This window comes from Corella eumyota, chromosome 5, assembly GCF_963082875.1.
Source record: "Corella eumyota chromosome 5, kaCorEumy4.1, whole genome shotgun sequence".
Lineage (NCBI taxonomy): Eukaryota > Metazoa > Chordata > Ascidiacea > Phlebobranchia > Corellidae > Corella > Corella eumyota.
In genome coordinates, this window is record NC_137494.1 from 9,477,317 (window position 1) to 9,494,875 (window position 17,559).

A 17,559-nucleotide genomic window follows, 5' to 3' on the forward strand; every position below is an offset into this window, starting at 1 on the left:
AGATATTAAGTCGTTAATTAAATTGTATATACTGAAAAAAAATGTGTTTATTAAATATAAAATACGCTACAGTGATAAATAGGGGGACGCGGAATTTGAGGGAATGGAAAATGAAGGAACGGAAATTGAAGGAACGGAAAATGAAGGAACCGGAAAATGAAGGAACGGAAAATGAAGAAACCGGAAAATGAAGGAACGGAAAATGAAGGAACCGGAAAATGAAAGAACGGAAAATGAAGGAACCGGAAAATGAAGGAACGGAAATTGAAGGAAAGTGAAAAAAGGAGAGGCGGAATTATAAAAAAATAAAACGCGGAAATTTTACTGTCATAAATGACAGTAATCCTAAATAAACAGTCAACGGTTTTTCCGCGTTTTAGTATTTAAGATTCCGCCCTCTCCTTTTTTGCTTTCCTTCATTTTCCGGTTCCTTCATTTTCCGGTTCCTTCAATTTCCGTTCCTTCATTTTCCGGTTCCTTCATTTTCCGTTCCTTCATTTTCCGGTTCCTTCATTTTCCGTTCCTTCATTTTCCGGTTCCTTCATTTTCCGTTCCTTCATTTTTCGTTCCTTCATTTTCCGTTCCCTCATTTTCAGAGACGGGCTTGCATATAGTGTCACGCCATTTTATTTATTTATTTGTTTTAATTTTTTTATTATTATTTATTATAATAAATTGATGTTAGTGTTTAAAATCTAATTCGATTATAAATACATATATATCAAGGTAAAAGTGTTTTTAAAAATAAAATAAAAATAAATATTTTTATGCCATGATTAAATCACAAAGACTTTAAAAAGTTGCACTTTTAAATATTTTATTTAAAAAACAATGTGATTTTTGTAGAAAGGTCGGAGACGTTTGTAAATTAAAAAAAACTTACCTCAAAATTAAATTATCACTGCAAATTACAACTTGATTTTTTTATTTTTAGTTTACAGAAAGTTGCTTTTATTATTAATATCCACGACGTGATCTTGCAACAAACTAAAAAGCTTTATATTAAAGTATTTTCTATTGATAGATATTTATACAAACGCAAAAATCAAAATTAAATATTTAAATCGTATAATTTTTCTTAAATATTTTGTTATTACAGTGTTTATTGGTGGCAGAAACTCCAAACACAAATAAAAAAAATGTAGTATAGGTAAAACGTAGTATTTTTACTGCAATACGTTTAAATTTGTATATAACTCATTTGTTTTCTAGTAATCTGTATTAATAACCACATTTGCTTCGATATGAAAATGCATTTGTTATTGCGTTTATAAGCAACCTTAAAACATATTATGTTTTGTTGGGTATATGGTACTAATAGTATTTTTTAAAAGGTGCAGTTACTAGATATATGTATTAAACTGTCTTGTTAAATAATTAAATCTACTCTATTAGTGACTTTTAATATAAATTAAAAATAGAACAAATCATGCAATACAAAATCACATACAACAAAGCACACAATAAACATATTAAATATTAAATAATGGGCAAAAAACTAATTTTGAACCTTACTTTAAACCCCAACTATTTATGAGTTTTTGCGCCCAGCAAACCAAATAAAATTTTTTCTTTATAAAAACGATAAGAAGTAAAAAAAAAATTACGAACAATAGAGATAATAAAAACATCTATATAAAATGAAAATTAATGGACAATCTATGTATGTTTAATTAATGGGCTTACAACTAAAATGCCGACTATAGTTTATGCCAGTGACTAGTCTTAATAAACTACTTAAAAATATTTTAGACACCTTTTATTGAAATGAAGTCGTTTTCCAACTTTGAAAGTTATTTAAGTGATAAAAACAATCTGAATTTAAATCTTGTTAAAGGTCCAAACATTAAATCTCCTGAAAAACCTTTTGAATCTAATATATTTTGCAGCTCACTTAAGGTAAATTTCTTTTTTTTTATAATTTTTATCTTTGGTATGGAGAAGTTTGCCTTCACAACCTAAACATAGAGAAACACTGTTTACCCTAACTCAGTTTTGAGATGTTTAAGACTTATATGGATTAAAGGTTTTTTAATGTGATTTTATTAAAGATTACTAGTAGTGGTTTAGACACTAAATATCACCTCATTAGATTTTTGTATGTTTTTTGTAAATTATAATTTTAAAATCTTTTAATAACTCAAAAAATTAGTAAAAAATTTCGCTTTTTAGAATGTTAAATTATTCGGAAAAGCGTACATAAATTTCTGGAAAAAAAAACAAAAACGAATACGCATATGGAATTTATTATAAAAAACAGTAATTGTTGCGCATTTTCGATTTAAATATAAAATATTTTTTTAAATATAAAATATACCCACAATCGTAAATCATAAATATATAAGGGTATACATATATAAAACAAAATCCACATTATATTTTACGATATATTAATGCTTTCAGCAATGTTTAATATTTGTATTTGATTCTTTGCAAAATTTTTCATTCAGACCACTGATATTTTGTAATAATCCATTCAGTATTTGTTGGTTAGAACTTTTAAAATTTCAATGACGTTCGTTCCCGTCTGTCAAAGACCTTTTAATAGAATAAAAAGTTCAACTACATTTATTTCTTAATTAAAAAATCGTTAAAAAATATTTTTCACAAATACTTAATCAGTCTAGTACTAAAATTCTAACAGTGCCTGTCATGTAACATAAAAAAAGGTTATTACGCAATAAATTCATATAGAATATAAATATTAGTCGCGTTTCTTTTTATTTATTACATCTCTTTAATAGCGATTTTTAAGTGATGATTGACAGTGAATCAATGTATGCACCCCGCAATTAACAATAAAAACTAAATATTTAAAATGATCAACTAGTTATTTTGTAACAAATTTTTGGCTAGGTTTTATTATAGGACTATTAAAACTTATTTACTTAAATTTAAACAATCTAGGTATTTTAATTATAACAACAAAAATAAATTTATAATTAAACTTTTTTGGTATCGCTATAGATAAATCATGTTATCCAAAATTTATATTTTTATGTGATTTTTTAAACGTGATTAATGGTTAAACTTACGATATATAAACTATTATATTTAGAAAAATCTTTACATTATCCTTAAAATTTAAAAACTTAAAAAAATATTTTTAACCAGCGGTTTTATTGTATTGCTTTTATATCATACAACAAATTAAACTTTATGCATTAATCACTGATTTTTAAAATATTAAAAAAAACAAGAAATCATTTTTAACACGTTTTATAATGATACTTTAAGAATGTATTAAAGCATATATATTTTAACTTTATTTAAAAACGACCATTTTTTATTGGACCTGTGCATTTAATAATAATTTGACACATTTTTTTTCCAAGTATTGCCCTTTTATTAAATTTGCACAATATTTTTTTTAACACATTTTAAAATTTTTCAGATTCTCCCATCTTCCCATATCGTACATTTTTTTCAAATTGACACATTTTCCAAATTGGCACACTGGCAATTCACACATCTTGTTGGATTATATCAAAACATTTAAAAAGTATATTATTAAAAAAAATCTGAAAAAAAATAAAAAACAGTTAATTTTTAAACATTATTTAAACATAGCTTAATTTTGCAAATTTGCACATTTTGAAGAATTAGCTCAATTTTGCAAATTGGCACATTTTTGAAAATAAGCTCAGATTTGCAAATTGGCACATAATTCGTACTTTTACCTTAAAACATATAATTATCCTTAACAATCCACAACTTATTGGCAAAAATTAGGAATCAGTTCAATTTTGCAAATTGGCACATTTTGAAAAATTAGCTTAATTTTGCAAATTGGCACATAATTTATGCTATCATCTTAAAACATATCATTACCCTTAACAATCCACAACATATTGGCACATAATTAAGAACTAGCTCAATTTTGTAAATTGGCACATTTTGAAGAATAAGCTCAGATTTGCAAATTGGCATATAATTTATACCATTATCTTGAAACATATCATTACCCTTAACAATCCACAACTTATTGGCACATAACTGAGAACTAGCTCAATTTTGCAAATTGGCACATAATTAAGAATTACGAATTGGCACATTTTTAAAAATAAGCTTAATTTTGTAAATTGGCACATAATTTATACCATTATCTTAAAACATGTCATTTCCCTTAACAATCCTCAACTTATTGGCACATAATTAAGAATCAGTTCAATTTTGCAAATTGGCACATATTTAAGAATTACGAATTGACACATTTTTAAAAATAAGCTTAATTTTGCAAATTGGCACAAAATTTATACTATTATCTTAAAACATATTATTACCCTTAACAATTCACAACTTATTGGCACATAATTAAGAATCAGTTCAATTTTGCAAATTGGCACATATTTAAGAATTAGCTCAATTTTACGAATTGGCACATATTTAAAAATAAGCTCAATTTTGCAAATTGGCTTATAATGAATACTATTATCTTAAAACATATCATTACCCTTAACAATCCACAACTTATTGGGACATAATTAAGAAACAGTTCAATTTTCCAAATTGGCACATAATTAAGAATTGCTCAATTTTACGAATTGGCACATTTTTAAAAATAAGCTCAATTTTGCAAATTGGCACATAATTTAAACCATTATCTTGAAACATATCATTACCCTTAACAATCCACAACTTATTGGCACATAATTAAGAATCAGTTCAATTTTGCAAATTGGCACATATTTAAGAATTAGCTCAATTTTACGAATTGGCACATATTTAAAAATAAGCTCAATTTTGCAAATTGGCACATAATTTAAACCATTATCTTGAAACATATCATTACCCTTAACAATCCACAACTTATTGGCACATAACTAAGAACTAGCTCAATTTTGCAAATTGGCACATAATTAAGAATCAGTTCAATTTTACGAATTGGCACATAATTTAAACCATTATCTTGAAACATATCATTACCTTTAACAATCCACAACTTATTGGCACATAACTGAGAACTAGCTCAATTTTGCAAATTGGCACATACATAAGAATTAGCTCACATTTTTTAGGCAATTCGGGCAAAATCTTTATTTTACCTATTTTCATGTAATTGTTATAAAGAGACAAGACACTATCATACTATGCCATATAATCAACATACAACATATCTGCAATGCACTAATGACTAACTGACTATCAGACAGACATAAGCCTTAGCATTAGAATTGATGGAGATGCTAAGCGCTTTCCTACACAGGATTGATTGTCTGTTTGTACAACACCAGTGATAATCTAAAACGTTAATATTACTTTTAATCCTTTACTATCGATTGGCACATTTACGAGCATATTTCGCAGAATGACACATAATTTGTGAAATTTTTTCAGATTGGCACATTCTAGCTTGGCACATTTTTTGTGTCATTTTTATGTGCCATTTCTTGGCACATTTTGTTTGGCACATTTTTTGTGCCAATATTTTGTGCCATTTTTTGGCACATTTTTTTGGCACATTTTCTGGTACATGTGCCAAACGAACCCGCAACCCCTATTGCATTTTCAGTCGACCCGTAAATAGTCACTTATTGCGTAGTCCTGTGTGGTAAATAGTTACTTATTGCGTAGTCCTGTGGGATACTTTGTGGTCCTGGGGTGTCCTATGCGGTCCTGTGAGGTAAATAGTCACTTATTGTGTGGTCAGGGGGGTCTTGTGTGGTAAATTTAGTATTTAACCTGGCAGAGTAAGGAGACAGTATTCTCGGTCAGGCTGTCTGGTCAAAATTTATATAAATAACTTTGAAAGCTTTGAAGTTGACATTCTCACGATTTTTTATTAAATATTTTACCTGTTTATTATTTTTAGGAAGGGCAAAAAGGAATACCTAATTCTTAACTGATAAAAGTTTATTTAAATTAACATATTAGATGGAGGAATTAGATGAAGCTGTAACTGAAGGAAACATTAAACAAGAATTTTTAGAAGTTGGAGAAGTTCAAAATTTAATAGCAAACATTCCTCAAGTAGTTAACCATCAAATACTCAAAGAAAAAAGTGATGAACGGTTTTTGGAAATTGTGGATTTGTATTTAGAACAACCTCATTTACTGGACCCTCATTTAGATGACCTCATTCAAAAATTGCTGTGTTATGTTCACTGCAAAAAGGTGCCATTTTTAGAAACGCACTGTGCTTTTAAGTATCTTTATTTTCTGACTAAGGTTCGAGGACACAAAACTATATTGCGCAAATTTCCCCATGAAGTCACTCATTTGGAACCTATTTTAGATTTGCTTTTTCAACAAAATATAAAAGATCAAATGACATGGGAATCCAGATACATGTTACTTATATGGCTGTCAATGATTTGTTTAATTCCATTTGATATTGCTCGATTTGATTCAAGGGGAGTAGAATTAAACAAAAAGGAACCTATGATGACAAGAATTTTAGACATAGGAAAACTATATTTGGTAACATCTTCTGATAATTGTCAACAAGCTGCAGCTGTTTTGCTATCTAAATTTATAACAAGACCAGATGTGTATAAACAACATTTATCATCGTTTGTGGATTGGTGCCTTGTGAAAATAACTACCTCCGATTCAGAAATGATAAAGGGAATTATTCCAATTCAGGGTTGTCTATCTGTCTTGGCTTTAATGTTTAAACAAGGCAAGAGAGATGAGCTACTAAAATTTTGTAATGTGGTTTTAAAACAGCTTCAAGAACATAAACTTACCAATGTCAAAAACACAGTTTTAAAAAAGTTGGTTGTAAAACTTAGTCAAAGAATAGGTATGACAATGTTGAAGCCTCAAGTTGCTGCATGGAGATACCAACGAGGAAATCGATCTTTATCAGATACTTTAAAAATGGAAAGTACCCCAAAAACAATGAAGATTTTTAAAGAAAAAGAGAAGGAGGAAGATTATGATGTCCCGCAGGAAATTGAAACAGTTTTGGAGTTTATATTAAATGGTTTAAAAGATAAAGACACAGTTGTAAGATGGTCGGCTGCAAAGGGAATTGGAAGAATAACAAATCGGCTTCCAAAAGCATTAGCAGATGAAGTGGTGGAGTCTGTTCTTGAAAATTTTACAATCTCCCAAGCAGATAGTGCTTGGCATGGTGGCTGTTTAACTCTGGCCGAGCTGGGTAGAAGAGGTTTACTTTTACCAGAAAGATTATACACAGTAGTGCCTATATTGCTTAAGTCCTTGCTGTATGATGAACGTCGAGGTACATGCAGTGTTGGTGCTCATGTTAGAGATGCAGCGTGTTACTTGGCTTGGTCATTTGCACGAGCATATGAATCCAGTTTTTTAACTCACTATGTTAAAGAAATTGCACAAACTTTGTTAATAACAACTGTGTTTGATAGAGAAGTTAACTGCCGAAGAGCAGCATCTGCAGCATTTCAAGAAAATGTTGGCCGCCAAGGAAACTTTCCCCATGGTATTGACATTCTCACAAAAGCGGATTACTTTACTGTTAGTCATCGAACTAATACCTATCTTAAAATTGCTCCTTACATTGCTCAATATTCAGAGTATACAAGAGCTTTAATAAACCATTTGGTCAAAATAAAACGTGATCATTGGGACAGCAATATCAGGTGGTTAGCAGCTCAGTCAATGCACAAATTAACAAAGTTGATGCCTGATTATGTTGCAAGTTCTGTCTTGGCCGAGTTAATACCCCTCTGTATTGGTATAGATTTGCTATGCAGACATGGCTCGATGATTATTGTTGCTGAAATAGTTCACTCTCTTCATGAGTTGGAATTAAAAAATTCTTGCACTTTTATCTCCGGAAATCTTAAACTTAAGGAAGTATTTCGAATTGTGGCTCATTTAAAACAAGCCAAATTGTTTCGTGGACTAAGTGGGGAAATGATGAGAATTTCTGCCTGTCATTTAATTGCTCGCTTGTCTCAATGTACAAAGGTCTTTACAGTTCCAAAATTGATTTTAGAAGGTTGGTTAGAGCTAATACACGAAACCCTATCTAATTTACATCTTTATAACAACAATGAAGAGATATGCAAAGCAGCCATCAATGCGTTGTCTTCGATCAATTGTGTCAGTTTAATCGCTGATCCTTTTACAACTATAAAATCTATAGATTCTCTGGCCACTGAGGCTGCTATTCAAGAATATGTTTCTCATTTATCAAGTGATGTGGAAAGGAAACGATGTGGCTATGCGCAAGCTATTGCTTCCTTACCAAAACCAATGTTACAGCTTTGTTTTATGACAGTGATAACAGGATTGATCAAGGCATCTTCTATAACAAGTGACATAGAAAGGTCCTTTGCAGATTCAAGAGCGAATGCAATAAAGGCAATATCACAAGTTTGTGTTTCTGCTGGAATTTCAGCCGAAGATAATCCTAATCTAGGCTTATGTCCTGAAAATTTAAACATAGTGTATAACGCTTTATTTGCTGCTTTGAATGACTATACAAGAGACAATAGAGGAGATGTAGGTTCCTATGTGAGAATCGCAGTCATTAAAGCCCTACAAGATATTACAGTATGTATAGCAATGGAAGACAATACTCTACTTGACCAAACCACTATAAAAAAAACAATGGCAGGTATTAGTCAACAAGCATGTGAAAAAATTCACAAAGTTAGAGATGTGGCCATTAATTCATTCATTAAACTTTTACATACTCCTAATATTCCATTTATCCCCCATAAAGAGGATTTGTTGAGCATTTTTAAAACAACAAAAACCAACTCTTCAATGGAACATATTTTTGACAGACTCAAGAATTTGATTGCACTTCCTAGTTACTCTTATAGTATCATTAATGGTTTGATAATTTCTGTTGGTGATCTAACTCAATCCCTTTCAGAGGCTAGTGGAGCTGCTTTGTTTTCATACTTAGATGATTGTAGAGAGGATCATTTATCCATTATTAAATTTTGCCAAGATTTCATTAATGTGTTTGAAAATAACAGCAACCAACTTCGTGTTATTATTCCCTTGTTTAAAACTTTGAATCAATTGCTAGTAAAAGGAAGCTTCTCTGTTCTTGTGAATGCAGATGATAGTTCCACTATCAAAATTCAAGATCAGTTACTTTTTCTTACAAAGAAAGAGATTTTTAAGTCCAAAAACACACAAAAAGTTCTTCTTAGCATCCAAGTTTTTTGTGGACTTTTGCAATTTAATCGCAAAGAGTTTCAAAAGTTAGTTCTTAGCCAAATTCTAGTTCTTCTATGTCATAGATACCCCATAGTGCGCAGAACTACAGGAGCTCAGCTATATGAAATGGTTTTAACTTATGATGACCTTCTGAAAAAAACAGAGAACTTGGAGAATGTAATGGCTTTGTTAAGTGAGACTGAGTGGGACAGAAACGTGATTGAACTCCGCCCCATTAGAAATGAACTTTGTAGTTGTTTCGATGTGCCATGTCCTAGGATTGTTAAAAAGTAGTTGTTTTTTTGTTATGTACAAATTGTGAATAAAATTAGAATGTTAAAAAATGAATTTATTGTTATAATATAAAAATTGTCAATATTAATTTTAAATTGAGCTAAGTAGGTATTAGGTATGCTGTTTTTTGAATAAATAGTTCAACAAAACTAATCAATTGTGGTGTGTTTTAATGCTGTTTATTAATAATAAATATCATTAATTATTGATTACAAAAATCAAAATTAATTTAAAAAAACATTTCCAGTTTTGTTAATATTTAATGAAAATTGTGTTTAATCAACCTAGCATATAACAAAATAAATAAATAAAAATGTAAATATTAGCTGCTTCTGTTGTTTTTAATTCACAAAACAAAACACACGAATTGGTGTATATAGGAGTATATATTTAAACAAAATAAAATTTATATTGCAGCCAGCCAACGCAAAATCTTAAAACAACATAATTAAAATATGATTTATTTTAAGCCCATCTCCCAAGTCATGAAGGTTTTACTTACATAAAATATTCTATCAGTGTAAAAGACATTTACACAGATATGCCTTTTTAAATTTATGTATGGTTCTGTCAGCTTTTTTTAATTTGTATGCTGATCAAAAACAATTAAAACATTTTTTCATTTATAAAAATCAAAAAGCACATCTACAATTTGTAATGTTTGATAACAGACAATAGTGTATAAGTCATTGCAAGCTTTATAAAGTTACTAGCAGATGTGCTGTTAGAATAAAGCATATTGCGTACTTTATTTTTTAATGGTTTCACTTTGCTTTTAAGTAAATAAAGTCTTGTTATGAGACTGTAAATATTGGATTAAGTATTAAAGTTTTGATACAGTAATCTAATATATTAAAATTATAGTTATACACCAAACCTGACTAGCAGGTATATGAAAAGTTTACTTTTACTAATTAACGAAGACAATCACATAGATGAACAATGTAACATACATATTATTGCCAATTTAAGCAAAAACACTGATTATAGCTCCTTACCATTATTGTTATATAGGCTTCATACTATTAACAAATAAATTATCATTATTACCCAAATTAAATAAAAAAAATTACAGATTTTACTTGCGCAAAATCAAACAATAAATAGTTATAAACATTATTTTGAAATATTTGAAAATAAATTTATCTTGAAAATAGTTAAACTGAATTTTATAGCCAAAATAAAAGTGTAAATCTAGAACAGTGAGTTAATGAAATATGCACTATATTGTTAGAAAGTTAAACAGTAGTGCTACAAACACATTCTACAGTGTTTACAAACATTTCACATTTTTTTGCAAGCCCCGAAACACACACTAATGCTTATATCAATTTAGTAAGAGTGAATTTTTTGGTATATATAAATTTTAAAGAATTTTCAGGTGTATTATGCGCGCTTAATAAAATGGGCAATATTACCAAACATAGTAGATAAAGTACTTGCTTGTTCTTGTTCTTGTCTTCTTTTTTGAACTGCTGCACAATATGCAGGTATCATCACATTGGTGGCTGATTCTAACCGTTCTTTTCGTCGCAAAAGTTTTGATTTAAAAACACTGGTTTCAGATGTTATTGATGATACTGTTGAGCTTTTTCGTGAACTTTCAGGTGAAGTGTTCATTCTTGTTTGCTCTTGGGGAGCAGCTAAGGGAGAAATTAACTGCCAACTACTTCCAGGTTCTGCATTCCCGGTATTAGAAGAACTTCCTACATTGCTTACTTTGTCGAGCAAACAATCCAAACTTTGGGATGATACCTTACCATTTGGGACAAATATTGGTTCACTAACTCTCTTGTTAGCGGTGGGAAAAGAATTTGAAATGAGGTCATGATCACTTTCAAAAGCATTTAAGTTATTTTTTGCTTTATTAAAACTTGTAGAAAGAGCAGAGTTTGGTGTTGTTGCCAGGATGTAATTTTTATCAAAAACATTATCAGGTTCATTTGTATGAGTTAAACCATTTAATTGATGGGTCGAAGTGTAAATAAGAGGTAAAGTTGCAGGGGTTAAATGGGAATTTTCATTACGGGTTATTGTTGTTGATTCATTTTCTAAAGATAAATTGTCATTATTTAAAACATTATCACAATGTAAACAATCAGATTTGGATGCTTGATCAACCAAATTGTGCAAGCATTCCTGAATTTCTTGCATATCAGTGTTTTGACTTAGATGATCATTTAAGTAACTGTTGTTAAGTGAAATTCCATTTAAAATATTCTGATTTTCAGCATCACTTTGTTCAAAATCAAACATGTCTTCCACAGAATTACCATTTTCTGATGTAAAAAGGTCAGTGTTATTTAAATGTGGTAACAGTGAAAAATCAACAGAAGAAATATACTTTAAAAAATAAAAGCAAAAATGCATGATTTCTTCACTTTTTTCAATGCGATCGACAAACTGGTGACTAAACAGTAACCAGTCATAAGCAAGTGTTAAGTAAACTATATCATCAGCATTCAGTGATTGATGAATAATCCCATCAGCCCATAAAGATAAGCGTAATAGAGATACAAATAATGGGGTTCGGTCCCAGCCTGATATACAGTGTAGCAACATACCAGAAGAACAAGGTTTGGTAATGCAATTTAATAAAAGTTTAAGATAATTTTGAGTTAATTTAACCAAGTCCCAATCCACATAATTGTTCCACTGAACACCAGGTACATTGTGAACTTTTTCAGGAACTTGTAATATTGCATCAACAAATTGTTGAGACCAATCAAACTTTAATCCTATGCCAGTGTAATTGTTGTGTTTATAATCGGCAAAAAATTCGCATCCAGGGTATGGAATACAAATTAATCCAAAATCAGAATACCTCTGTTGCCTGTCGACTTTTTCAGATGAAGTCACATTCATACCAAATTTCACCTTCTTTTTTTCAACCATAAAATCGCAGATTACGTTTACTTTAAGGTGGTGAAGTAAATCAATATCTGTATTTCTCATTTTATCCAACAACCACTCTTTGTTTTGACCATTCCCATTAAGGTTTTTTTCTCTAGAGTTTCCATTGACAAGATTATTGTTTTCCTTACATTCTTCTTGTATACTTTCCTCGTTTACTTTATACTTCCATAAATTACTATTTGCTTTAGGTGATTGTTTAACAAAACCAAGTTATCGAACAGACTGTAATAATGGCCACTTTTTAGTGAAGCTGCCTCTAACGTACCATCTTCCCTTTTTTGAATGTTTTCCTTATTAAATTCAAAAAGCATACCTTTGTTGGGGGAAAACATACCCTTTTTTCTGTTCTCTCCATGGTGGGCAACCTTATTGTAAATAATATATATAAAATAAAATGACAGTTATAATCAAGCTTAACGCAAAATTTTATAATCAAGCTTAGTTATAATCAAGCTTAACGCTAGTTTAATCAAACAATATCACAATAAAAAAATTGACACAACCATACATTTAAGAGTTAATGCATATGTTGTATATATTCATTTTTGTCATACCTGACTAGCAATATCAGAAATGTAAACCCTTGGCTGTTTTGCAAAGGATAAGAGACCATCAACGTGATCTCGTGCACTCTCTTGACGTAACAAGATTTTAATGTAATAACAAATGCCATGAGGGCAACGAAAATGCACAATGCCTCCTAAAAAGTGGCATAATAAAAATATCTTGTTTATTATTTTCTAACTTTAAAAAATATGCCTTTTATATTATAAAAGCATGCTTTTTATACCTGCACATCTTTTTAAAGACTTGTAAACTTTAGGATAAATTTCCTTGAACAAAACCAGCTCGTTCAATTTGTTTACTAAGTCCTCCTTGCTTCCTTTGGCATCTATACCAATTTTTATGCATATATCCTTTAAGGTTTTCGTAGTTGATACCTTAATTAAATAACAAATAAAGTTTTGCTGGTAATACAATGTCGTAACTCATGCCTAAATTGAGCTTTAAATCAATTCATCAAGTGAAATGTTTGAGAACAATTTAAAGTGATTTGTAATTTACTTACCAAAGGATAGTTGTGCAAGGCATTTAAAATTTCCTCTTGGGATATTGTTTCCTTGTTAACCTTTTCATTTTTTTGGCAAGTTGGTTGATTCAAAATACTGCCTTTGACATGTTCAGTATTAAAAACTTCAGGTCCAATAGAAGAACCAGCTCCTATCCATGGTGCAACATTTAAGTGAGAAACCTCGACTGTCCAAGGATTGCTCGTGGATCCTAAAAAAGAAAGTTTCATGGACCATGTTTTGCATGTATTACAAACTAATCTATGCTGTTAAAACACTTATAATTGTACCATAGAAGCCTCTTCCAATAATTTCTTTTTCATAATTTTCCCAAGTCCTTTTAAAATTTAATGTGTCTTTGCATTTGTTGATGGAGGATGTTAAAGCTTCCAATGTTAAAAAAATTGACATTGTTTAAAAAAGTGTAAAAAAGCATAAATCTGACTAAACCAACAAACCTGGGCGTTTAAAAGTATTTGACCAGTTCCCATCGCCTACCAAGGTGTCTGGGAAATCCCCACATTTTGTACAACAAAAATCATATTTTAAATTTTGCAATGCTGCAAAATGTAAAACCGCATTTCTTATGTCATGCAGTGGTAACATTTCATCATCGTAAAAAATATTTTTCAGATTTCGTTCCATAGCAATATGATTCTGATAAAGTAAATTTTTTTACAATTAGTTTAAAAAGAGTTAAATATGCTTAATAGAACTTGGAAAGTTAACTTGACAATTTTTAAAATATCTATTATTATTTTTATTAAAACATCAACTAATTAATGTACCTCGATTCCTTTTATTAGGTACGAATTTAAATGAATGGACAGAACTATTGAGTTATTGTAGTTGTGAAAACCGCTTTCATATTCTTGAAAACAAAATTGTGCATCACAATTTTCACATCTTTTTAAAACTACTTGTAATCCTGAAACAATAAAATTAGAGTATAGGCTTGTAATGACAAGAAGATATCATACTTATAACATCAGATTTACAACATAGGAATAATAAATATACTTAAATTGTAGAACACATTAAATGAAAAATTTAATACAAAACTTGGTACATACCATTCCAAATTTTATTAAAACCATAGGCTGTAGCGTTCACTTTTTTAAAAGTGATAAGGCTGTTCTTACAAAAATAACAATTTTCTTCAGCCGGCACTAAAATTGCAGGTGGTCCTGACTCTTCCTTTAAGTTTTTCAAAATGTCAACAGGAATACTTTTTTTTTCCAAAAAATAGTTCATCATTCTGTCATCATCATAGGTGGGTTTGCAGGGTGATCTGTAAATCGCAAAGTTGTTAAAAATATGTAAACAAAATAAGTTGTTAAATGTAGTTGTTAAAAGCAGATTGTTCACCCACTAACCTTTTTGTTTGATATGTTAACAGTTCAGGGTAATTATTTACTGTGTAAACTTTTGCAAGATTTTCGTGTATACAAGTTCTTTGTTCCCCAGATTTAGGACATTCACATGACCAAACTGATGTTTCAGAGTCATAGGTAACTCTTACCCTTTGAAGTTTTGCATAATAGGAAATGGTATTAGTAAAAACGGAAAAGTACTTTAAACGACTAGAAAAACCTAAAACTTCAAAGTCTCCATAAATAATAAGTGGTTCATTTGCTTCATTTGCTTTTTCTAATAACTTCTGGTACTTTTCAATGGAAGATTCACTAATTAGATTAAGTTTCGTTGAAGTTAGGTTCTCTAAAAGAGCAGGTTGAAATATTTTATGGTTGCAATAGTCTGCATGTTTTGTGGCCTCTAAATGGGGACATTCCACTCCTGGTGTAAAGTTTTTTATGTTTTTAAGTAGTGCCTCACAATCACCATCACTACACAAAGGTTTAAATTCTATGTGCTTGCGAACATGAATGGGCGCCAATGGACCTCTACTACCACGAGCAACAAAAAATATGCCAGATTTTTCATTTATGCATATTGCTGGTCTTTCACACTGTACAATATTGTGCGCAAGTTCTGCATGTCTTCTTAACGAAATAAGATGATGGAATTTTTGGTCACAGTGCAAGCATTCAAATTCACCTTTACTATCAGAAGCTATAAATTTTTAAATCAATAGGTGAATAAACTGGTATTGTTAAAGCCTTATTTTAAATTTTTTTAAGGCATCAAATTGTGTGCATGCATGTTATCATAAAAGTTTAAATAATTAGACAAAAATGACATATCTTCGTACCTTGTCTTGTTTTTTGATCCGACTTTTCAGAATTTTGATTATCTGCTAAAAAATGTCAATTATAAATTAAATTTGAGCAAAAAATTAAAGGAATTAGTGGTGAGTAGTAGTTACCTTTTGCATTTCCATGTTTTTTCAAATGTTTAGAAAAATATGTTCTACGGGTTAGTATTATTGAACAAACCGGACAATGGTAGTGGCTTCTTTTGGACTCTGTAACACTAACATACGAAGAGCATATTTTGCGACAGGGAAATATTCTGCCTGGATTTAAAAATGTTTATCTAGAAGTAGTCTATATATTTTTATAACTTCTAAATATATATATTTTGTTAAATTTAACTTTTTTTAGTACATAAACAAGCTGGTTAATTAGCAGCTTTAAAGAAGATCTGGTAACTCCAACTTAAAAAATGTAGCCTGTTCAATTCTAGTAATGTGATTACAATTGTTAGGAAATATGGAAACTTGAATATATGTAGTATAAATAAATTTTATTAACATCATGTTGCAAAACAACACATAAAAGAAGTTTTTGACCAAAGTTACTTAGGCCTAGGCTGTATTGCTAGTTTATTAAGTACTAAAAATATATAGTTACCTTCATTTTTTTCAATTTCATATTCCACTGAATACAAAAAATGCCTCTTAAAATGATCTAAAAATTTTGGATCAGTTAAACCAATATCATCATCACATTGAAGGCATGATGCTGAATTTAAAGAACCTGCAATTTCTTCAAAAGAATTGCCTATATAAAAATGTTTAACACTTTCCATCTTAAATAAACTATGTCGTTTTATTTCTGCTACAAGGTTTTCTTATGTTAAAAATAAAGCTTCTCTAAAAAAATACTTCTGCATGTTATATAAAATACAAAAGGTAAGTTATTAGCAGACGTTCATAGCGCGCGATATTTCAGGTTATTCCCCCTTTACAAATGTTTACCTTTGCGAAATACTGTTTTGTTATTTAACTCTAAAAACATTTTAAAACGTCAAATAATAAAAAAAAAACTTGAAAACTGCTACATTTAGAAAAGATTTTATGCGACAATGCTATTGGACGAACCCAAAACTCAGCGTGAAATCAATTAAAAAAAATTAACTTGCCTTTTTTCCTACAAATCTTTGCGGGCGTCCTTTTTCTTAAGCAGCAAAAAAGAAATTACTTCTGACATGAGTACTAAATAAACACAACAATTGTTATTTTAAAAATAATTAGAAAAAATATAACAATAATTTTGCACATTGCACAAACAGGTGTCCCTATAGCCTACCCATGTTATATAATACATTTTACCATTTAATAAACGATAACTAGAACCTTAATAAAATTCACTAAAGAGATTATCTTTAAAAGGCAAAGTTACGCTTAATTAAAATACACAGAATAGACGTGAAATAAAAATTGAACTTCACAAAAACCTAAGTATGTAATTAACAAATGATATTGTTGAAGTTTATTTTAAATCTTACCAAAAACTATCACTTGCCATTATTTTTTTATATACACGACGATTGGAAGTAAAGATTCTTCTGTAGTAGAGATCAAATCAGATGGTTCAGCATAAAACACCGAGGATTACTGTAAGTGACCTTCCGCTCATATTATAATTAAACCATATTGGACATAACATATCTACTTCAAACGTTTTCCACGAGATTATTTTAAATAACGCAAGTGCATTTAAAAAAGTGCCATATTTTATTTCCTCTTTCATTTGCATGTAATTATTTTTTTTTTGAAATAAATAAACCAAAAAGCCTGTTTTATTTCAAAAATTTTTATTTCAACGGTATATAATGGCAATCTATTAATTAATTTTAAAAATTTGAATTTTTCCAGTTGTTATTTGCCAACTTTATAAAGAAATATTTTAAAATAGAATGATTTTGAGCAATCGCTCAGACAACGTGTCGCCAAGTGCCAATTATAAATATGATACAACCCGTTGCTTGC

The 17,559-nt window shown here is 29.7% G+C and overlaps 3 protein-coding genes across 3 annotated transcripts; 1 reads left to right on the forward strand and 2 right to left on the reverse strand.

Moving 5' to 3' along the window:
- The first annotated feature begins 5,824 nt into the window (after positions 1–5,824).
- On the forward strand, positions 5,825–9,560 carry LOC145752089 (tubulin-specific chaperone D-like). Its single transcript, XM_082568295.1, has 2 exons — positions 5,825–7,499; positions 7,557–9,560. Exons 1-2 carry the CDS (start codon positions 5,875–5,877, stop codon positions 9,397–9,399), a joined length of 3,468 nt encoding a protein of 1,155 aa, XP_082424421.1. The 5' UTR covers positions 5,825–5,874; the 3' UTR covers positions 9,400–9,560.
- Positions 9,561–10,607: 1,047 nt separating this feature from the next.
- On the reverse strand, positions 10,608–12,354 carry LOC145753456 (uncharacterized). Its single transcript, XM_082569866.1, has one exon. It carries the CDS (start codon positions 12,352–12,354, stop codon positions 10,786–10,788), a length of 1,569 nt encoding a protein of 522 aa, XP_082425992.1. The 3' UTR covers positions 10,608–10,785.
- On the reverse strand, positions 12,328–16,880 carry LOC145753457 (uncharacterized). The gene is made up of 13 exons (XM_082569867.1): positions 16,877–16,880; positions 16,546–16,575; positions 16,199–16,348; positions 15,598–15,642; positions 14,762–15,458; positions 14,459–14,676; positions 14,174–14,313; positions 13,844–14,042; positions 13,676–13,771; positions 13,385–13,596; positions 13,106–13,256; positions 12,870–13,015; positions 12,328–12,680 (listed from the first exon to the last, which is right to left on the reverse strand). Exons 1-13 carry the CDS (start codon positions 16,878–16,880, stop codon positions 12,468–12,470), a joined length of 2,301 nt encoding a protein of 766 aa, XP_082425993.1. The 3' UTR covers positions 12,328–12,467.
- Positions 16,881–17,559: the final 679 nt, after the last annotated feature.